Source organism: Rana temporaria, chromosome 1, assembly GCF_905171775.1.
Source record: "Rana temporaria chromosome 1, aRanTem1.1, whole genome shotgun sequence".
NCBI lineage: Eukaryota > Metazoa > Chordata > Amphibia > Anura > Ranidae > Rana > Rana temporaria.
Window position 1 is genome coordinate 253,585,364 of NC_053489.1, and position 21,197 is coordinate 253,606,560.

At 44.1% G+C, this 21,197-nt stretch overlaps 1 protein-coding gene across 1 annotated transcript in view; it reads left to right on the forward strand.

The window, feature by feature from the left end:
• Window positions 1-18: 18 nt before the first annotated feature.
• Window positions 19-21,197, forward strand: part of ACIN1 (apoptotic chromatin condensation inducer 1) — a 127,187-nt gene continuing 106,008 nt past the window's right edge. The window contains 1 exon segment of the mRNA XM_040322561.1: window positions 19-177. Within this exon segment, the coding sequence (XP_040178495.1) occupies window positions 40-177 (138 nt within the window). The 5' untranslated portion in view covers window positions 19-39.

Below are 21,197 nucleotides of genomic sequence, written 5' to 3' on the forward strand. Positions count from 1 at the left end.
TCTTCCTGCTAGGTTTTGCAACGACTGAACACGTCCAAAATGGCAGAACTAGAAGACGTGACGCTGGACGGGAGGCCGCTGGACAGCCTTCGTGTAACTGATTTAAGAACGGCACTTGAAGAACGGGGACTAGCTAAGAGCGGCCAGAAGAGCACACTCCTGAAGCGTTTAAAAGGGGTAAGTAGTTTCACAGCATCCCGCTCGTTACTACGGTATAACGGCACCTCTCGCGGAAACGCGCACTCCCCACAACAGTGTTCCAGCGCGCTCCCGCCGCCCCCTCCTCTTCCTATCGACAGACCCAGTGCGCTCGCGCAGAGCAGTAGGCCGTGCTGGACATGCGCAGTGGCGTTCGGCGCGTGCGCACTTGGCCGAGTGAGGCCGTCTTCCCGCCCTTTGTCGCTAAGCGTCGGGGTATGGGTGCGCGCTCGGTCTGCCAAGCGCCGCCCCTTATCCCCCGCGTGCTCGCGCACCTGTAGGACTGTGGCCTGTGAAATGTATATAAACACTAATGAGTGTGAGATGATGTTATGTGACCGAGGACGGTGTAGAGAGGAAGGCATTGTAGTGAAAAGGCGTAGCTTGACATTGTTGTGCCTTATGGCTGACTTGATTTGTGTACTTCGATTGACATATGTTTATGTGACCTGGATTGGGTTTGCATTCTTGTGGATATATAGCATTTAAAAGCCTGCAGTGGGGATGTGTACAGTCTCTATACCTGTACATATTTATCATCGTTCTCTGATGATCAGTGCTATGCGATATGCCGTGTTCTGATTCGATCTGCACCAACAGGTCCAGGTGTATGTCAATCATCCCACCCCAGTCTACAGCAAACCGTTTCCCATTCCAGCCCCCCTCAGGGGAGATGTACTCTTCTGCCCATTTCAGTTTCTAATAAGGTGATCCTGGTTAATCCTATTCACGCATTAGCTTTATGCCAAGCATATGTTGGCTTGTTAGGAGTGGCCAGATCATGCATATTACATTTATGATTAAAGTTGATCAGGATATCTTTTTTTTTTTTTTATAGGACTGCTGATTTCCTGGTATGAATTTTTTTTGCATTGTTACATTGGTTCAAGCCATAATCATACACCATACCTGTGGCAGTGGAGTGAAATCTAATCAGTGACTGCCTCGTAGCACAGCCCTTTGTTTAAATTTTAAAACCAGTTTGTGAGCTTCTTTTAAATCCTATGACTTGGCATATAGGGCAGCATCTCTGGAGTTATTCATGTTAACTGCTAGATGACTTCTGTATTCCAGGTTGGGTGACACCGGGGCAGCTGTGCATACTAACCAACTGGCTTCTAACTTCAGCTTGTTCAATTCAAGTGATAGTAAAGGTAAAAGTAAAGAGAAAAACGATAAATATATTCTGTGCAATAGTTTTGCACAGAGCAGCCCCAATCCTCTTTTTGGGGTCCCCCATGGCGCGCCTGGCTCCTCTTCCGAGTGCTCCATAACAAGCGCGCTTGCTGCTGAGCCCCGCTCTGTGAATGGGGCTCAGCCCTGCACCCTCCTCCCTGGCTGTGATCGTCAGCAGTGGGAGCCAATGGCCCCCACTGCTGTTTCTTAGCCAATAAAGAGGCAGAGATGTGGGAGAGCAGCTGCTTTCGTGCATATCGCTAGAACAAGATCGGGCTCAGGTTAGGTTGAAGGTTTTTTTATCTTTATGAAAACCTTCAGCCTGTACAACCACTTTGACAATAAAACCTGAAAGCTGATTGGTTACTATGCACAGCTGCACTAGATTCTGTGTGCACCAGTTTTAGGGCTCATTGACTCCTGCTTCAACAAGGCTTGAGGCTGGGTTCACACTACTACACTACTTTCATCCTACTTTGCTCTGTGTTCAATGTTTCCCTATGAGAGCGTCTTGTAGCGTCCTACACAAGTCGGTCCGACTTTGAAAATGCTCCCTGTACTACTTTTGGTCCTACATTGATCCTACTTCAGGCCCATTGAATATCATTGAAGTCGGACCAAAGTAGTATCCTGTTCATGAAAGTAGGATGGATGTAGGACCAATGTAGGATAAATGTAGGACCAATGTAGCAGAGCAAAGTAGGATGAAAGTAGTGTAGCAGTGTGAACCCAGCCTTAGCCCTGGTTTACACTGCTGCGTTTTGAAATGCAATTTGACATGTAAAATCCGCGGCTTTTGCCGGCGATGACACCTTCCTAATTGTTGCAACGCCGCATCTGCGGCGCTGCACTGATTTCAGAAAGTAGTTTCTGTACTACTTTTTCCTATTTCGGGCCACGATTTACATTAACTGTGCAGATACCTGCACATATGTCTCTGTAATTGCGGCTGAAATCGGGACTGACAAGCGGGAGTGAAATCGTGCGAGTTCAGCTGAACTCGCACGGCTTCATTCCTGCAGCCCAGCATGAACCTAGGTTCAGACGCGCTTTGTTAAAGCTCTCTGAGTGCTAGTCTAAGCTTCTGTCACAAAATGTAATGGTTGGCTTACAGTCCTGTTTACACCTTGCTTTTGCTTCAAAAATGATACCCTATGTAGCTTCAGTGGTGCTTCAAAGCCTCCATAGTCGTCTATGGCAAAGCTCGCTCAAAGCCTCATTTAATCACCAAGCAAAAGCAGGTGTAAAACAAGACTGTAAGCTAACCATTCTATTTACTGACAGGGGCTTTGACTGGCGTTCAGTGAACTTTAACAAAGCCTGTCAGAAGCCATGTTTTGAAGCAAGTGTAAACTAGCCCTTAGTAAATCTTCCCTGGGTGTCATTAAACTCCCCAAAAAAATTATGGATCCTGTTACTTTATACTAGCATGTTATACAGCACAGTGCTTGTGCTGTGTCATTTGGTCCCCCCTCTATCACCTGAACTACCTGGCTGGTTCTGCCCTCCTCCCTGTAACCTGACCATGGTTTATCATGGCTGCTGAGCCTTGACAGTGTGGTCAGTTTATGTGCCTCCGTCATCCACAGCTTTCCCCCGTCCTCTCCCCCCTCCCTGCCTGTCAGCTCTTGCCAGTGCCCGCCCCTCCCCTCCTGCTTCTGAAATTACTGTGTAAAGTAAAAATAATCCCCTCTGTTAAAACGTCCTATGCTACAGTGTGTGTTCTTTGTAAAAAAAAAAAAAATGCCCATTTCTACCATATTTCAGAGCGTTGCTCGGCACTCACATTGTTCCTCGCTCCTCTCCTCCCGACTGACGTCAGTGGGGGATTCTTGGCCCCTCCTGGTGCTGTCAGATCGGGATTGGGAGCAGTCACGTGAGCAGTGCACTGAAATAAGGTAGAAAATTTGCATATTTTTTTACAAAGAACATGCACTGCAGCATGGGACGTTTTCTAACCAAGGTTTGTGTGTACCTTACAACCACTTTAAGGATGCATTGTGAGTGCAGAGTGTCATGAACCCAATCCCGATCTGACAGCACCAGGAGGGGCCAAGAATCCCCCCCACTGACGTCAGTGGGCAAATCATTTTTCCACAGGGCCACTGTCGTGAAGGGCCAAGCCAAAGTTTAGTGTATAGTTAAAAATCTTTTGATTAAACCAGCAGATGTAGGTGAACAACGCTGGGCTGGGAAGGTCGGTAAGTATGTAATCATATAGAAAACAAACACCTGGTGCTAGGAGTAGTAGGTACAACTGCTCGTGAAATTGTGTAAACACATGAGTATTAGAAGCAGTAATGAAGAAATGCTTTCCCTGATCTTGCCATAATGTTGGTGAAGAGCGGGTTGATAAAATCAGTGAAGGGGGCTGGCAGGGACAGGGGTTAATTAACTAGTGTCAATATGTGACAAGGATCACCTAGGCTCTGAGGAAAGGGGTGCGCCCCAGAAACGCGTCAACCATTTTGCCGGCTTGATACCATCCGATCCTTGTTGTCATCAGGTTTTGCTGGCGATGCTGTGTACCAGTCTGATTGCTTGACAAGCGCTCTGTACAACTCCTTTTGGGAGTAAGATTATTGTTTGTATTCCATTTAATAAAATTTTTTAAACGGTACTGAACTAGGTCGGTGCGCCCTCCTTTTTCTTTTCTTCTTGTCAATATGTGACTGACAGGCTTAGGGAGATAATGGGCAGAAGAACTGCAAGCACTAGAATTGGAGTGACGGAGACCGCAGTTCAGCTGGGATTTCTGCAGATCCTGACCTGGAGTGAAGAACACGTGTGCAGCTCCTAGAGTTTGCAGCATGCAGGTACTGACACAGGAAGAACCTGGCCGGGTGGCAGAAGAGCGTCATTGCATCTCCTAGGCAATGCTCTACTGTCAGAACTAAGCCTCCCTGCTATACCAAGAATCGGGTCCCTGGGATCGTTTTCTAGTTCTTGCAGCTCTTCACACGGACATCTCTCAGCCTGTCAGCTTGCCTCTCAGTGAGGAAACTGACAGGCTCAGAGAAGCATGGTGATGTGGAGGCTTTGAGGCCCGGATGTGGCCCTGGGGCTACAATTTGCCCAGGGCTGCTTTAGAGGGCATCACCATAGCACTCTGTGTAATGATGCATATTATTGCGCTTGCTACCCCGTATTGTTTGGCTGAACTCCAGGCATGTATTTTATTGCTTAGTTACATTGGTCCAGCTTGGACTAATGTAGGTATGCATGTGCCTTACCTGTGGGATCCACGTGGAACTGGAAATTACTTTAGTAATCGCCGCTGTCCTGGTCCAATGCTGAGTGACTGAGTGCTTCATAGTGACCAAGGGGAACACAGTACTATGCTTTACAAACCATACCTGGAATTCAGCTTTAAAGAGACCCTTCATCCACATCCTACCATTACAACAGAATGCATGCTGGCATGTTCTTACAGAAGCACTTCTGCAGTAGTAATTTGGGAATTCTACCCAGGAATATCTCAGCTGCTGTTTGACTGAAAATCAACATTTCCACATGTGTCAGATTCTCAGACTTCTGGGCCCTTACACCATCATGGTGGTTCTGCAGCAAGTACACAAATCTTTCAAGAATGCCGTTGGAAGCCACTGCATAGCATTGAAAGCATGTGGCAAGGATGACATGGATCTCTAAAGATCCACCACTTACAGATTTTTTGTCACCCACTGGCTTCTATTGGCCATCTGTTGTTGGCACTCCCTCCTCTATCTTACAATAACACTGCACTTTTTGTTTTCCTCAGTCCCCCCTGTAACCTAGTTCTATTACCTATTGATCCTACCAGTAGATCCTTCATATTTCTAAATTGTTTAGGACCCAAATACACCTGTAATCTACAGTGTGTATTTTGCTGGGAGGATCACAAGGTGAAAATGAACAAAAAGCCGAAAAACTAATGCAGCTGCCACATGGAAGAATAAGTAAACCAACTACTCTACATTTTGATTTATATTTTGCAATAATGGAGAACTGAGGTTTAGTATTCTGTGTTTAACCACTTGCCTACTGGGCACTTTTACCCCCTTCCTACCCAGGCCAGCTTTCAGCGCTGTCACACTTTGAATGACAATTACACGGTCATGCAACATTGTACCCATATGATATTTTTTATAATTTTTTTTCCACACAAATAGAGCTTATTTTTGGTGGTATGTAATCACCACTGTTTTTTTTTTTTTTTTGCTAAACAAACAAAAAATACCCGAAATTTTGAAAAAATAAAAATAAAACCCAGCTCGAGGAAAGAAAAGCAGATAACCGGCTTGTGTTTACATCTGTAATCAGCTGTCATTGGACACAGCTGATCGCATGGTAAAGGGCCACTTTGATTGGCCCTTTACCCTGATCAACGATCAGATGAGTCTGTAGGACTCAGCAACCACAGAGCGTGCCGCCCATGCGCCACAGGCAGCACGATCACAGGAGGATGTCAAAGAAAGCCAGCTTTGTAGCTGTCTTTCGGCTATAGCGGGGGTGAAAAGCAGTTAACAAAGTTTCTTATCTGTAATTTAACCGCTCCATTTACAGTGGGTATTAAAAGAATTGTCCCTTTAGGCTACTTCCACACTGAGGAGCTTTAAGGCACTATAGCGCTAACAATAGCGCCTGTAAAGCGCCTCTCCTGTCATTCCAATGTGAAAGCCAGAGGGCCTTCACACTGGAGCGGTGCGCTAGCAGGACACTAAAAAAAGTCCTGCAAGCAGCATCTTTGGGAGCAGTGTACACACCGCTTTTAAAGCGCCCCTGCCTATTGAAATCAATGGGCAGCAAAACGCGGCGCTTTGCCGGCGCTTTTAACCCTTTTTCACTGAAAAGCGCAGCTAAAACGATGGTAAAACGCTGTACTGCCGACGCTCCAGCACCTCAGTGTTGAAGTCCCCATAGAATCACATTTTGTTGCTTTGCAGCCTGAAATTAAGACCCAGATTTTGCTTTATCCAGCTGTATTTACTCAGTGCAACTTATCACATTCAAGTGAAAGATGTATCATCAACATGTCAGAAAAAAAAAATCAAAAACAGAAGAGTTGGAAAAAGGATCACAATGTCAGTATTTTGTTGAACCTCATTTTGCTTTAATTACAGCCATATGTCTCTACTAACTTTGCACATCTAGACTTTGCAATATTTGCCCACTCTTCTTTAGAGAAACTGCTCATGTTTAGTTTAATTTGCTGGACTGCAGTCTTGTCATTCCACAGATTTTCAATGGGGTTTAGGTCTGGGCTTTGACTAGGCCATGCAAGGACATTCACCCTTTTCTCCTTCAACCACTGTGTGGTAATTTTGTGCTTTGGGTCATTGTCATGTTGGAAGATGAACCTTCTCATTGACAACTTTCTGGCAGAGGGCAGCAGATTTTCCTTAAGAATTTGACAGTATTTTGCCCCACCCATTTTCCTTCTATCCTGACAGTGTGCACCTCCATGCTTTACTGTAGGAATGGTGACTCAGAATCTCCAAGGTGCGTTTTGGAAAAGCTCAGTCGTGACTGCATGTGGCTTTTTCCTTGCAACCTTCCCATACAAGCCACTTTTTTGGGGAATTATTGATGCTGTCACATGCACACAATGACCACCCTTTGTCATACATTCCTGCAACTGCTTCAGAGTTGCTGTAGGCCTTTTGGTAGCCTCTCTGACCAGTTTCCCCCTGGCTCTTTCATCCAGTTTGGAGTGACATCCTGATCCAAGGAGGGTCTGTGTTGTACCAAATGCCTTCCACTTAATAATACTTAACTGTGCTTCTAGGCCTTGATAAAGCCTTTGAATTTTTTTTGTATCCATCTCCTGACTTGTGCCTGTCCAAAACTTTATCTCAGCGATCTTTTGACAGTGCCTTGCCACCCATAGTTGATTGCTTGCTTCAGGTGCACTACTAGAGACTGAAATGCTCCAGGAAAGCTCTTTTAATGCTGGGCTAATACAATTAAATGGCCCAGTGTGTGATTTGAGAAGGTGATTAGCTACACCTGATTGAGTTTTTAGAGGGGGGGGGGGTCCTTTTTCCAACTTCATGATTCTGTTTTTGAGGTGATTTTGTTTTGTTTTTTATTTATATGACATGTTGTTATGTCTTTTGCTTGGATGTTATAAGTTGCACTGAGCATATGCAGCTGGGTAAAACTAAAACTGTGTCTGTCTTAATTTCAGACAAATGTGATTATTTTAATGGGAGGGGGTGATTCTTTTCTATACCCACTGTATTTTATGATGCTTGGGTGCCATATATAAATATCTGGAAAAGGCTGGATTTTGCCATTTTTGAAAGAAGCGCATTTGTGAAAATTGGTACAGACTTGGAGCTATTTTTCATTCATCACTCATTTTCCAATACACAACCAATAATGGCTCCAACGTTCCCTGTTCCTAGTTATTAGCTGTCCAAGTCCTATTCTAAACATCTGCATACACATCTGTAATGTATGTCCAAATCACCACTGACCTTGTGTTACAGAAGTAATAAAATATACTGGAAAAGGGTATGTTTGAGCAAAGTTTTTTTTATTATGGCAAGTATGATGAATGGGGTTTGGTTAGACCTTATGCTAGGCCCAAGAAATCTTGCAGAGATCTATTAGGCAGCTAAAACCAGAACCAATCCTGGTTGTTATTGCCGTGTTTTGTTTTGTAAATTCTTCAGACAGTATTGATTCACATTTGCAAGTACAATCGATATTGACCCATATGTTTGCTCTCTTCATTGTACAGTGCTGACCAATATGCTTTCTCAGTGCCCCAGCGCTGACCCATATGCTTTCTCCACCTCACAATACTGATCCATATGCCCACAATCTCGCAGTACTGACCCTGCTCTTGATGGCAGAGAACTATTCATATACACTCTCACTGTGACTGCAAGCTCGTTCCTGTCATTCACAGGGAGCATGATGAAAGAAACAAGATGCAAGTGCCAAGAAGTTTCTTGCAGCCACCAATTCTTTATGTGACTGGAAATGGAAACAAATATTGATCTTCTGTGTCTGGTTTGACCTCCTCCATTTTCTCTGTCCAGGGTAGCAGGGGGACCAGGCTTTCCCTGATCATCAGAGCTCTAACCCATTCTTCCTCTCCATGCTAACCCTGGGTCCTGATACTTAAAAGCAGCATTATCCTGCTTGCCATGGCCGCTCACAACCAACACTCAGTTCTGGATCAAAACTTCGTAGTGCCATTGGGTTACTGAATCTGCACAGGAGGGTCCATTAAGTAAAGTGTAATTGGGTAGAGCAATATTTTAGATGCACGCAGAGAACCCACAATCAGCAGGGCAAGATTTGGTGTTCTGCCTGGAGCCGAGAGAGAGGGCCACAGGGAACAGAACATAGCTGCAGGAGAAGAAAAGGTTGCATCCTCACTGGCTTCCTCACATCACCCCCGAAAACACTTGTAGATATCCCATTTTTACTAAACACCATCTAGTGGTAGCTCGTGAAATAAACTGGTTATAAAATGCTTAGATGCATAGATGCCCAAAGCTTTTTTTCATCCTCGAGGTATCTGTGCTGATGGTGCTTAGCACTGTACACAACTGATAACATTATGGTGTAGCCAGTATTTGTGTGTCATCCTATAAGGAAACTTTGTTGGTACAGAGACTGCCTTTCTCGGATCTTTCAAAAACCCTCTCGCTATCGACGGGTTGCCGACCCTCGCATTAGTGTAATAGTCATTGAAAGAATCTTCCCATTGACCACAAGTGTAAGGAGCAATTTCCCCCTTACAGATGGTTAAAAAGGTTAATGGTGTCAGTGGGAACTTGTCTGAGAGGCAGAAATTGCTGATTGCTCCAAAAACCCCTATAAACCTCTCTAGAAACCCTGATCTAGATGCTTGTCTGCTGGCTGTGGTATAATGCCAGTGTACCTTTTTTATAATCCTATCATATGGCTAACATGAAAATATTTATTTCCCTTAATTTGGTAAGCTGTGTTTACAGAAGCTTCAATATTAAATCATGTGCAATATAAAATAATGTGAATTTAAGTGATGTGCATTTGTACTCTTAAAACGGGGGTTCACCCTATGAACGCAAAAAAAATATTTTTTTTCTTTTACCATAAAATCAGGCATTGTAGCGCGAGCTACAGTATGCCTGTCCCGATTTTTTTACCCCCGTACTCACCTTGTACTCGTACATCGAAGATACCGGGGAATGGGCGTGCCTATGGAGACGGAGGATGATTGACGGCCGGCCCTGGCACGTCACGCTTCTCCGGAAATAGCCGAAATAGGCTTGGCTTTTCACGGCGCCTGCGCATAGCCTGTGCGCAGGCGCCGTGAAGAGCCGAGACCTACTCCGGCTGTCTTCGGGGAGAGTGACGTGCCAGGGCCGGCCGTCAATCATCCTCCCTCTCCATAGGCACGCCCATTCCCTGCGGGAGCCGAAATCGATAATGTACGATTACAAGGTGAGTACGGGGTTAAAAAAATCGGGACAGGCATACTGTAGCTCGCGCTACAATGCCTGTCTCGATGGTAAAATCATGTGAGTGAGGGTGAACTACCGCTTTAATGTACTATACATAAGCATAATGGTGGCATCAGCGGCAAATCGCTGCTATTTTTAGCGGGCTTTACCGTTGTTTTTGCGGTACACTTTTCGAGCCAATAGCGGTGCGATTTTGACCCCCGCTAATGGCTGAAAATGGGTTCAAAGCACCGATGCAGCTGTGCTTTGCTGGCGCTGCCCATTAATTACAATGGGCAGGGGCGCTTTAGGAGTGGTGTATACACCGCTCCTACAGCAACTTAAAGATGCTGCTTGCAGGACTTTTTTGAGTGTCCTGCCAGCGCACTGCTCCAGTGTGAAAGCGCTCAGGCTTTTACATTGGAGTGAAAAGAGAGGCGCATTACAGTCGCTATTTTTAGCGCTATAGCGCCTGTAAAGCACCGCAGTGTGATAGGGGTCTAATAGTGTACCCAAACATATCAACTGAAACAGACCTAGTATGCATATGTAAAATTTTGGTTCACGTTGTACACAAACAAGAAGTTTGTAACCGGGCTTTATATGAGCATTCTGCAATCGCTTGTAGTTCAATAATGAGATTGGGAGGGTCAGATGTGTACATCAACCAGATCTCTATTGCTTGCTTAGAGCTCAGTTCTGCCAGTTAACTCTGGCATTGCAGATGCAGGCCACCTGCAAGGGAAAATGTTCAGGATTTCTGAAGTTCAGCTTTAATTGATAAGGAAGCTGAAGTGTTAAGAATCAAAAATTGGAGTAAAGATTGGGGGAATGAACATTAGTCTTTGATACACTGATGACACAACCCTCCTCTCAAAAACAAGGTCTGAAACATTTGACCTAAAGGATAAAAGTAGGGTTGTCCCGATGCCACTTTTTTAGGACCGAGTACAAGTACCGATACTTTTTTTCATGGACTCGCCGATTACTTTTTTTTAAAATTTGTCCATGTGTCTCCCCAAATGCAGCCGTGTCCCCAAATTCAGCTTTGTGTAGGTCTCCACCCCCCTCCCCCGCAGTCTAGTTGATCAGCGCTTGGGGAACATAACAGCTCCTGGGATGGGTGATCTGTCTATGAAAGTGCCCGGACAAGGGGGAGGGGCTATATATGATGTAGCGTGGCGGGGAACACACAGCTATTCAAATGAAAGCTGTTATGTTCCCCGAGCGTATCATTAAAGCATCGGGAGCATTTGCGCAAGTACTACTAGTATCGGTATCGGGACAACCCTAGATAAAAGAGAGAGAAATTTTGGTCTCCTTTTTGAACTGCGAAACACTTATTTGCTTTACTTTTTCACATAGGGCTAGGCAGATTTGGACAGCTTTTTTCCCTTTTATACATTGAGTCCTAATTTAAAAACTGCATTTTGTATTTACTTGGGTTATCTTTGTGTAATATTAAAATTGGTACACCCTAATCAATATCTTTCCTCCCCTGAAACTTTGGAGGGCACTCCTGTAATCCCTATTGCTCTGTTGTGGTAAGACTGCTTCTCGGCCAACAAAAGATAGGTTATATGTGCCTTGTCAGCCTAACTACCCGCATGCAAACATAAATATACTCCTACATCCCTATGCGCAGTAACTGTGTGTGTGTGTATATATATATATATATATATATATATATATATATATATATATATATATATATATATATATATATATATATATATATATATATATATATATATATATACAGGGGTCGACAAATCCCGGGCGCCAGGTCGCCATGGCGACTAGAAATAGGGTCCTGGCGACTTGGCTTGGAAGGGGGGGCAAAAAAAAATTTTTTTTTTTTTTTTTTTTGTGAGCTGGCACCATCTGGTGGTGAGCCGTTGGTATTACAAGTTATTACCACCAGATGTGTAAGCTGGCGCCATCTGGTGGTGGCCGTTGGTATTACAAGTTAAGCATTACAAGTTAAACAGCAATTCTAATGTAATTTTTCACTATTTTCACTGCCATCTTCTTCCCTCTAATTAGAACCCCCAAACATTATATATATTTTTTATCCTAACTAGAGGTCGACCGATATATCGGCCGATATTTGGCGTTTTTTAATTAATCGGCATCGGCCGATTTGTGCTTTAAAAATGCAGATTTAAACTTCAGCACCGCAAAAAGGCAAAAAGCTTCTGTAATAGAAGACCTTCTCTCTCTCCTAGGCAGCCTGCCAAGTTTTAGAAAAGATATACAATGTTGCTACTTATCAATGAACTGAACTCTGTGTAGGAGAATTCTCAGTTTAACCATTTAAAGGCTAAATCTTTTTTGACACTTGTTGCATACAAGTAAAAATCCTGTATTTTCTGCTAGAAAATCACTTGGAACCCCCAAACATTATATATTTTTTTTTAGCAGAGATCCTAGTAAATAAAATGGCGATTGCTGCAATATTTAATGTTACACGGTATTTGCGCAGCGGTCTTTCAAACAATTTTTTTGGGGAAAAAATATACTTTAACAAATAAAATAAAAAATAACTAAACAGTAAAGTTAGCCCATATTTTTTTTTTTCGTCCAAAAGTTTTCATTACCTGTTTTTGTGAATATATATATATATATATATATATATATATATATATATATATATATATATATATATATATATATATATATATATAAAAAATGTAATACACAAAAACAGGTAATGAAAAATTTTGGACGAAAAACAAAATATGGGCTAACTTTACTGTTTAGCCCAAAATCGGCCTAACATATCGGCCCAAAAAAATCGGCATCATAAATCGGCTATCGGCCGCCGCGATTTCTAAATATCGGCATCGGCCAGAGAAAAACCCATATCGGTCGACCTCTAATCCTAACACCCTAGAGAATAAAATGGCGATCGTTGCAATACTTTCTGTCATGCCGTATTTGCGCAGCGGTCTTGCAAGCGCACTTTTTTGGGGAAAAAATTACACTTTTTTAAATTAAAAAATAAGACAACAGTAAAATTATCCCCATTTTTAATAATAATGTTACGCTGAGTAAATTGATACCCAACATGTCACGCTTCAAAATTACGTCCGCTCGTGGAATGGCGTCAAACTTTTACCCTTTAAAATCTTCATAGGCGACGTTTAAAAAACTCTACAGGTTGCATGTTTTGAGTTACAGAGGAGGTCTAGGGCTAGAATTATTGCTCTCGCTCTACCAATCGCGGCAATACCTTACATGTGTGGTTTGAACACCGTTTACATATGCGGGCGCTGCTCACGTATGTGTTTGCTTCTGCGCGCAAGCTCGTCGCGACGGGGCGCGTTTTCTGGCTCCTAACTTTTTTAGCTGGCTCCTAGATTCCAAGCAAATTTGTCAACCCCTGTGTGTATATGTGTGTGTGTGTGTATATATATATATATATATATATATATATATATATATATATATATATATATATATATATAATATATTATACACACACTGTACTGTATTACATCACTGCAGTGCACCAACACACAAAGTGCCCATTTACAGCAGTTGTTATAGTCGCATGCTTTTGGTAAATGTATGGTTTGTGTGGTCTTTTACAAACTCTGAAAGCTGTAAGTGAAAAATATAAAACCTCAATTTTTTTAGAGTAAGTTGGTTATTTACAGTTTTGCATAACTTGATTTTCACAGTTTTTTACAAAAAGATGAATTATCAAATCTTCAAATACCGGTATTTATTAGCTTGACACAGCTTTGCAAACTCTGAAAGCTGTAATTGAAAAAATATTCAACATATTTAAAATGATTTGGACACCCGAGGTATAAAGTGGAGTGCAGGGCCTGACAGTGAAAGGGTTAATAGGCCAGGACCTTCCACTACTGTTCAAAGTCACCATGTAAGACTGTGTTCATACCTTTTGCAGGTGTGATGGTGCTCATGTATTTGTGTACATTACCTTTTTAAAGGGGTTGTAAAGATAAAAAAAGAAAATCCCTAAATAGCTTCCTTTACCTTAGTGTAGTCCTCCTTCACTTACCTCATCCTTCCATTTTGCTTTTAAATGTCCTTACAGTGCCTTGCAAAAGTATTCGGCCCCCTTGAACTTTGCGACCTTTTGCCACATTTCAGGCTTCAAACATAATGATAAAAAACTGATTTTCGATTGGATTCAGGTCTTGCCTTTGACTTGGCCATTATAACACCTGGATATGTTTATTTGTGAACCATTCCATTGTAGATTTTGCTTTGTTTTGTTGGAAGACAAATCACTGTCCCAGTCTCAGATCTTTTGCAGACTCCATGTTTTCTTCCAGAATGGTCCTGTATTTGGCTCCATTCAGCTTCCCATCAATTTTAACCATCTTCCCTGTCCCTGCTGAAGAAAAGCAGGCCCAAACCATGATGCTGCCACCACCATGTTTGACAGTGGGGATGGTGTGTTCGGGGTGATGAGCTGTGTTACTTTTACGCCAAACATAACGTTTTGCATTGTGGCCAAAAAGTTCGATTTTGGTTTCATCTGACCAGAGCACCTTCTTCCACATGTTTGAATATGTTGTAACTTGCCCTCAGATCCGATCTGCCTAAGCAGAGGTTGGATCCCCCTTTTTTTAAAGACCGGATCTGACCTGAGGTAGGCTGGTGTAAATTGACACAAGACCATGTACACCCACTGGTCCATAGGAGTGAATTGACCATCCGACCAGGTCCATCTCAAAAACTGACAGGTGGACTTGATTAGAGGTCGACCGATATTTTGAAAATCGGGGTGGCCGATATATAATGCCGATTTTTTATTTTTTGGGCAGGTGGCACTGACAGGTGGCACTAGCAGATGGCACTGGCAGGCACGGATTGGCACTGGCAGGTGGCACTGGTTGGCACCAATTGTCAGGTGGCAATAATTGGCACTGGCTGGTGGCAGTGGTTAACACTGATTGGCACTGGCAGGTGGCACTGGTTGGCATTGGCAGATTGCACTGGTTGGCATTGACAGATGGCACTGGCAGATTGCACTGGTTGGCATTGGCAGATTGCACTGGTTGGCATTGGCAGATTGCACTGGTTGGCATTGGCAGATTGCACTGGTTGGCATTGGCAGATTACACCGGCAGGTTTCACAGCTGATGGTGTAACTGCTCTCTGCTACAACGTGTGTATGAGACTGCATGGAGAGAGGGGAGCTGAAGCATTCAGCGTAATTTCGGAGGTAGGCGGGACCCAGCAGCTATCCAGCCAATGATTGGTCTGTTTGAGAAATGGGTGGGGCCACATACACGTAGCGGCCCGCCCAGATCCCATTCCATTGGCAGGTGTTGGATAGCCTGGTTCCGCCCACCCCGACAATCAACCTCCATTATGACAGGTCCTTTCTCTCTCCCTACAGTTACGCGCTGCTCTGCCAACAGTGTGGAGAAGGGAGAAGCATTCTCCACACTCTGCAGGCAGAGCTGTGGTGACTGCAGTCAGTGTTATATTGGCCTAATTTGGAGAATAATCGGCCGATGCCGATCTCTCCAAAATGGCCAAATATCGGCCGATATATCGGTCGACCTCTAGACTTGATCAGACTCTATCACTAGATAGCTATGTTAGTCCTGTGTGCATGCATGGGAGTGACGTCACGGAGCCGGAGTCCACGGCCCTGGAGAGTAGAAGATTGATGCTTCCACCAGCGGGGATAGTGTGGGCTTCAATTGCAGGTAATTGCCACATAATGGGCTAGTATGTGATGCATACTAGCCCATTATGCTTTTACTTTGCAGGGAACGACAAAGGAAGTAAAACCCATCAGGGTTTACTTCCTCTTTAACCACTAGCCGACCGCGCACCGTCATTATACGGCGGCAGGTCGGCTCTCCTGGGCGAGAGCCCGTAGCTATACGTCCTATCGTATAGCCGCCACTAGGGGGCGCGTGCGCGCTCCCCGCTCGCCCCCGACTCCCGTGCGTGTGCCCGGCGGGCGCGATCGCCGCCGGGCACACGCGATCGCTCAGTACAGAGCGGGGAACGGGAGCTGTGTGTGTAAACACACAGCTCTCGTTCCTGTCAGCAGGGGAAATGCTGATTTTCTGTTCATACAATGTATGAACAGAAAATCAGTGTTTCCCCTAGTGAGGCCCCCCCCCCCCCCCCCACAGTAAGAACACACCCAGGCATACTTAACCCCTTCCCCGCCCCCTAGTGTTAACCCCTTCACTGCCAGTGGCATTTTTATAGTAATCTAATGCATTTTTATAGCACTGATCGCTATAAAAATGCCAATGGTCCCAAAAATGTGTCAAAAATGTCCGAAGTGTCCGCCATAATGTCGCAATACCGAAAAAAAAATCGCTGATCGCCGCCATTACTAGTAAAAAAAAATATTAATAAAAATGCCATAAAAATACCCCCTATTTTGTAAACGCTATAACTTTTGCGCAAACCAATCAATAAACGCTTATTGCGATTTTTTTTACGAAAAATATGTAGAAGAATACGTATCGGCCTAAACTGAGGAAAAAAAATGTTTTTTTTATATATTTTTGGGGGATATTTATTACAGCAAAAAGTAAAAAATATTCATTGTTTTCAAAATTGTCGCTCTATTTTTGTTTATAGCGCAAAAAATAAAAAACGCAGAGGTGATCAAATACCACCAAAAGAAAGCTCTATTTGTGGGAAAAAAAGGACGCCAATTTTGTTTGGGAGCCACGTCGCACGACCGCGCAATTGTCTGTTAAAGCGACGCAGTCCCGAATCGCAAAAAGTACTCTGGTCTTTGGGCAGCAATATGGTCCGGGGGGTAAGTGGTTAAGAGCCTTTCACTCCAATAACGGGATAGTTAGATAATGGGAGACTATGAGTCCCAAAATGGGCATACAGAGCATGTCGCAACTGCAAATACTTCTAAAAACAAACATACACTGTTTGCACAATTATTAGTCGGGTTGTATTTTTGAGGAGGCTCCATTCACACTGGCTTCAAAAATGCTGCTTCTATAGGAGCTTGTAGAAGCAGCTCAATGTTATCCTATGTGTCCATGCACATAAGGACAATTACAGGCATATTTTGAGCTCCAATGTTTTAGAGGCTGGAACAAAAACCCTTCTGGTTTGCGGTTCTGATTGGAGCTCAGTGGCAGAAAAATGTAAAACTCTCTTCTAAACTCATCCAAACTTTGTACAAGAAACATTCTATAAGAGCGTTTTTTTTTTTTTTTCTGCCAAGTGAACTGAATTTTTTGAAGCCCAGTGTGCATGGAGCCAAAGTGGTTGTAAGACCTGCCGGGCTGCGTGCTCGGATAAGGGTCTGGTATGGATCCTGGGGGAACCCCCACGCCGTTTTCTTTTTTCAGTGTGGGGGATTCCCCTTAATATCCATACCAGACCGAAGGGCTTGGTATCATTCTAGGGGGGGGGGGGGGGGGGGGGGAACCTCACGCAAATTATTATTTTATTTTTTTTACATTTTCGCTGGGGTTCCCCTTCAAGATTCTCCACACACGAGCCGCCCCGCAAGTCGGATCATCTTGATCCGACTTCTTTTGCAACCTCTATTCAAATCAATGGGCTCCCATAGGGAACCATTTGATTTTGGATAGAGAAAGAAACGCCGGACGAGGCTTAACACAGCATTAAGCCTCGTTAAATCACGTTTGCCGGTGTCTGACGTCTTTACAGCTCTAACGCTGGAGCTTCAGAACGCACTGGTCCTGTTTTTTTTTTTTTTTTTTTTTTTTTGCAGCTTAAAAACGGCTCAGCCATTTACAGCTCAAAAACGTCATAGTGGGCATGAGGCCATAGGCTAACATGGAGAGCCGTGTTGGTTTTTTTTTTTTTTTTTTTTTTTTTTTAAATCAAAAATGTTTATTTAGAAAAAAAAAAAAAAAACAGAAAGGAAAATCACAGGGAGTACACAGCTCATTAACACATCACCGAAACATTCCACCAGTGCAAATAACAGTTCACACCTGAATCACCGCAGACTCCCAAATAACAGAAGACCTCAGTGCGAGGCCACTATTTAAAAGGCACTAGCCCCACTGGAATACACACGTCCCCCAAATCATATACAAACGATAAAACCAATGAATCAAACTCCCCACTCTCCGACTGCCCCCCATGGCTGACCACCCCCCTCATCTACCTAAGCAGCCTATCCATGACCAGATCCACCGGGGATAAGCCAGGTGAATCCAACCACGGGGCCCACACTTGTTCAAACTTTCTCGAGCAGCCCCTGTGTTGATAGACATACCTCACCAATCTTATGGCGTCACCCATTTGAGCAATCCATTCCTTCAACGTTGGAGGATCAACTGCCTTCCAATGCCGAAGGATTAGCCTATGGGCCTGAAACAGAGCTCTCAATATGGCTTGCCTGCTATTGTCGTCCAGTGACGCATCATCTATAATGCCAAGAAGACATGGTTTCGGATCAACAGGAATGCTAGTCAGATAAACTCTGTTAAGGAGAGTCACGACCCCTGACCAGAATAAATTAAGCTTGGGGCACCGCCACAGTAAATGGATCAAGTCGCCATGGTCCCTTGCGCACCTGGTGCAATTGGAGTCTGGCCTCACCCCCATTTTAAATAGTCTGACGGGTGTGTAATGCACTCTGAGCACAATATACAATTCGGATAATCGCGGAGAGCCGTTTTTAAGCTGCAAAAAAACGCTCAGAAAAGTGGCTGTAAAAACGTCCCTGGACATGAGGCCTTAGAGTTTGAATCTGGTAAATATCATCAGACTCGGAGATCATGTTTTTTATTTAAAGAAGAAAAATGTAATACTGTTTGTTCTACCGATTTTTAGACAGCACTGTAATATATATTATGTATGACAGACTCCCTTATCATAGGCAGGTGGCTTGCTTGCCTTTAACCACTTAACGACCACCGCATGTAGATATACGTCGGCAGAATAGCACGTACAGGCAGATGTACGTACCGGCACATGCCTGCCTAGACGTGGGTCGGGGGTCAGGACCCCCCCCCCCCCCCCGGTTCTTGCGGCGGTCGGTAAGCCTCTGGTAGCGATCTGGGATGAGGGGGCGGCTATTCGTTTCTAGCCACCCCCTCGCGATCGCTGCCCGCTCTCTGCCTGAACTGTAAACACAGGCAAGGAGGAAGTGATGTAATCTCTCCTCTGGTGGTCTTTTCGTTCGGACCCAGAGGAGAGAAGACATCAGAACAGTGAGTTGCACCAACAGCACACTAACAGAGTTACACATAGGCACATAACCCCCCCCAGATCACCCCCCAGCCCCCTGTCATAGTGTCACTGATTGCAGTGATCATTTATTTTCTGATCACTGCATTTAGTGTCATTTGTGACAGAAAAAAGTGTTAGGGCAGTTAGCTTTAGGTCCAGGGTAGCCCCCCCCTAATAAAGGTTTAACCCCTTGATCACCGCCCTAGTTAACCCTTTCACCCCCTATTGCCAGTGTCACTAAGCGATCGGTTTTCTGATCGCTGTATTAGTGTCACTGTTGCCGCTAGGTAGCTAGTTTTTTTTTGAGGTTCGCCGCCAGGTTTCTATAGCGTTAGGTACCCCCATAAATAAAAGTTTTAACCCCTGATTGCCCCTAGAGTTAACCCTTTCACCAGTGATCACCGTATAAGTGTCACTGGTGACGCTGGTTAGCCAGTTAGTTATTTAGTTGTATTAGGTTCGCCGCCAGGTTTTTAGAAAGCGTCAGGTACCCCCATATATTACCTAATAAAGGTTTTAACCCCCTGATTGCCCCCTAGTTAACCCTTTCACCAGTGATCACCGTATAAGTGTTTCGGTTGACGCTGGTTAGTTAGTTTGCTGTTTATAGCATCAGGGCACCCGCCATATATAACCCAATAAAGCAGTGGTCTCAAAGTACCGGCCCGCGGGCCATTTGCGGCCCGCGGACCAGTTATAAATGGCCCGCAGGCAGGGTGGAAGTGGGGGGAGCAAAGAGTAAAAAAAAAAAAAAAGTGAGCTGGCGCCATCTGGTGGTGGCCGTTGGTATTACAAGTTAAGCATTACAAGTTAAACAGCAATTCTAATGTCATTTTACACTATTTTCACTGCCATCTTCTTCCCTCTAATTAGAACCCCCAAACATTATATATATTTTTTATCCTAACACCCTAGAGAATAAAATGCAATACTTTGTTACGCCGTATTTGCGCAGCGGTCTTACAAGCGCACTTTTTTGGGAAAAAATTACACTTTTTTTTTTATTAAAAAATAAGACAACAGTAAAGTTATCCCCATTTTTTTTAATATTATGAAAGATAATGTTACGCCGAGTAAATTCATACCCAACATGTCACGCTTCAAAATTGCGTCCGCTTGTGGAATGCCGACAAACTTTTTTACCCTTTAAAATCTTCATAGGTGATGTTTAAAAAAATCTACAGGTTGCATGTTTTAAGTTACAGAGGAGGTCTAGTGCTAGAATTATTGCTCTCGCTCCAACGATCGCGGCGATACCTCACATGTGTGGTTTGAACACCGTTTACATATGCGGGCGCTGCTCACGTATGTGTTCGCTTCTGCGCGCAAGCCCGTTGGGACGGGGTGCGTTTTCTGGCTCCTAAATTCCAAGCAAATTTGTCAAACCCTGCCTTACACCAGTGCTGGTGGTAATAATGCGCTCGCTGACACCAGTACTGTTGTTTTTGAAGTTTGAAAGTTTGCATGCGGCCCCCCATGGCATACGAAAACTTGTCTTGTGGCCCTCAGGTAATTTGAGTTTGAGACCCCTGCAATAAAGGTTTAACCCCCTGATCACCCGGCGGGTGATATCAATTAAATTTTAGCGTCAGTCAGGGTCTGCGTCGCCCCGGGCAGCGTTAGGTTAGTGCCAGTAACGCTTACACCCACGCTCAAAACATACCCCCCCCCCCCCCCCCTTAGTGGTATAGTATCTGAACAGATCAATATCTGATCTGATCAGATCTATACTAGCGTCAAAATATTAAATATTCCATGGACTCGACATGCCTCTCAGCAAATGGCTTGGGGTGTCTACTTTCCAAAATCGGGTCATTTGGGGGGGGGGTTGTGCTATTTTGGCATTTTTTGGCCTTCGAAACTGTGATAGGTAGTGAGGAGTGAAATCAAAAATTTGCTCCCTTAGAAATGCTGAAGGCGGTGCTTGGTTTTTGGGGCCCCATACACGGCTATGCTCCCAAAAAGTCCCAAACATGTGGTATCCCCGTACTCAGGAGAAGCAGCAGAATGTATTTTGGGGTGCAATTCCACATATAACCATGGCATGTGTGAGCAATATATCATTTAGTGACAACTTTTTGTAAAATGTTTTTTTTTTTTTTTGTCATTATTCAATCACTTGGGACAACAACAAAAAAATATTCAATGGACTCAACATGCCTCTCAGCAGTTTCCTTGGGTTGTCTACTTTCCAAAATGGGG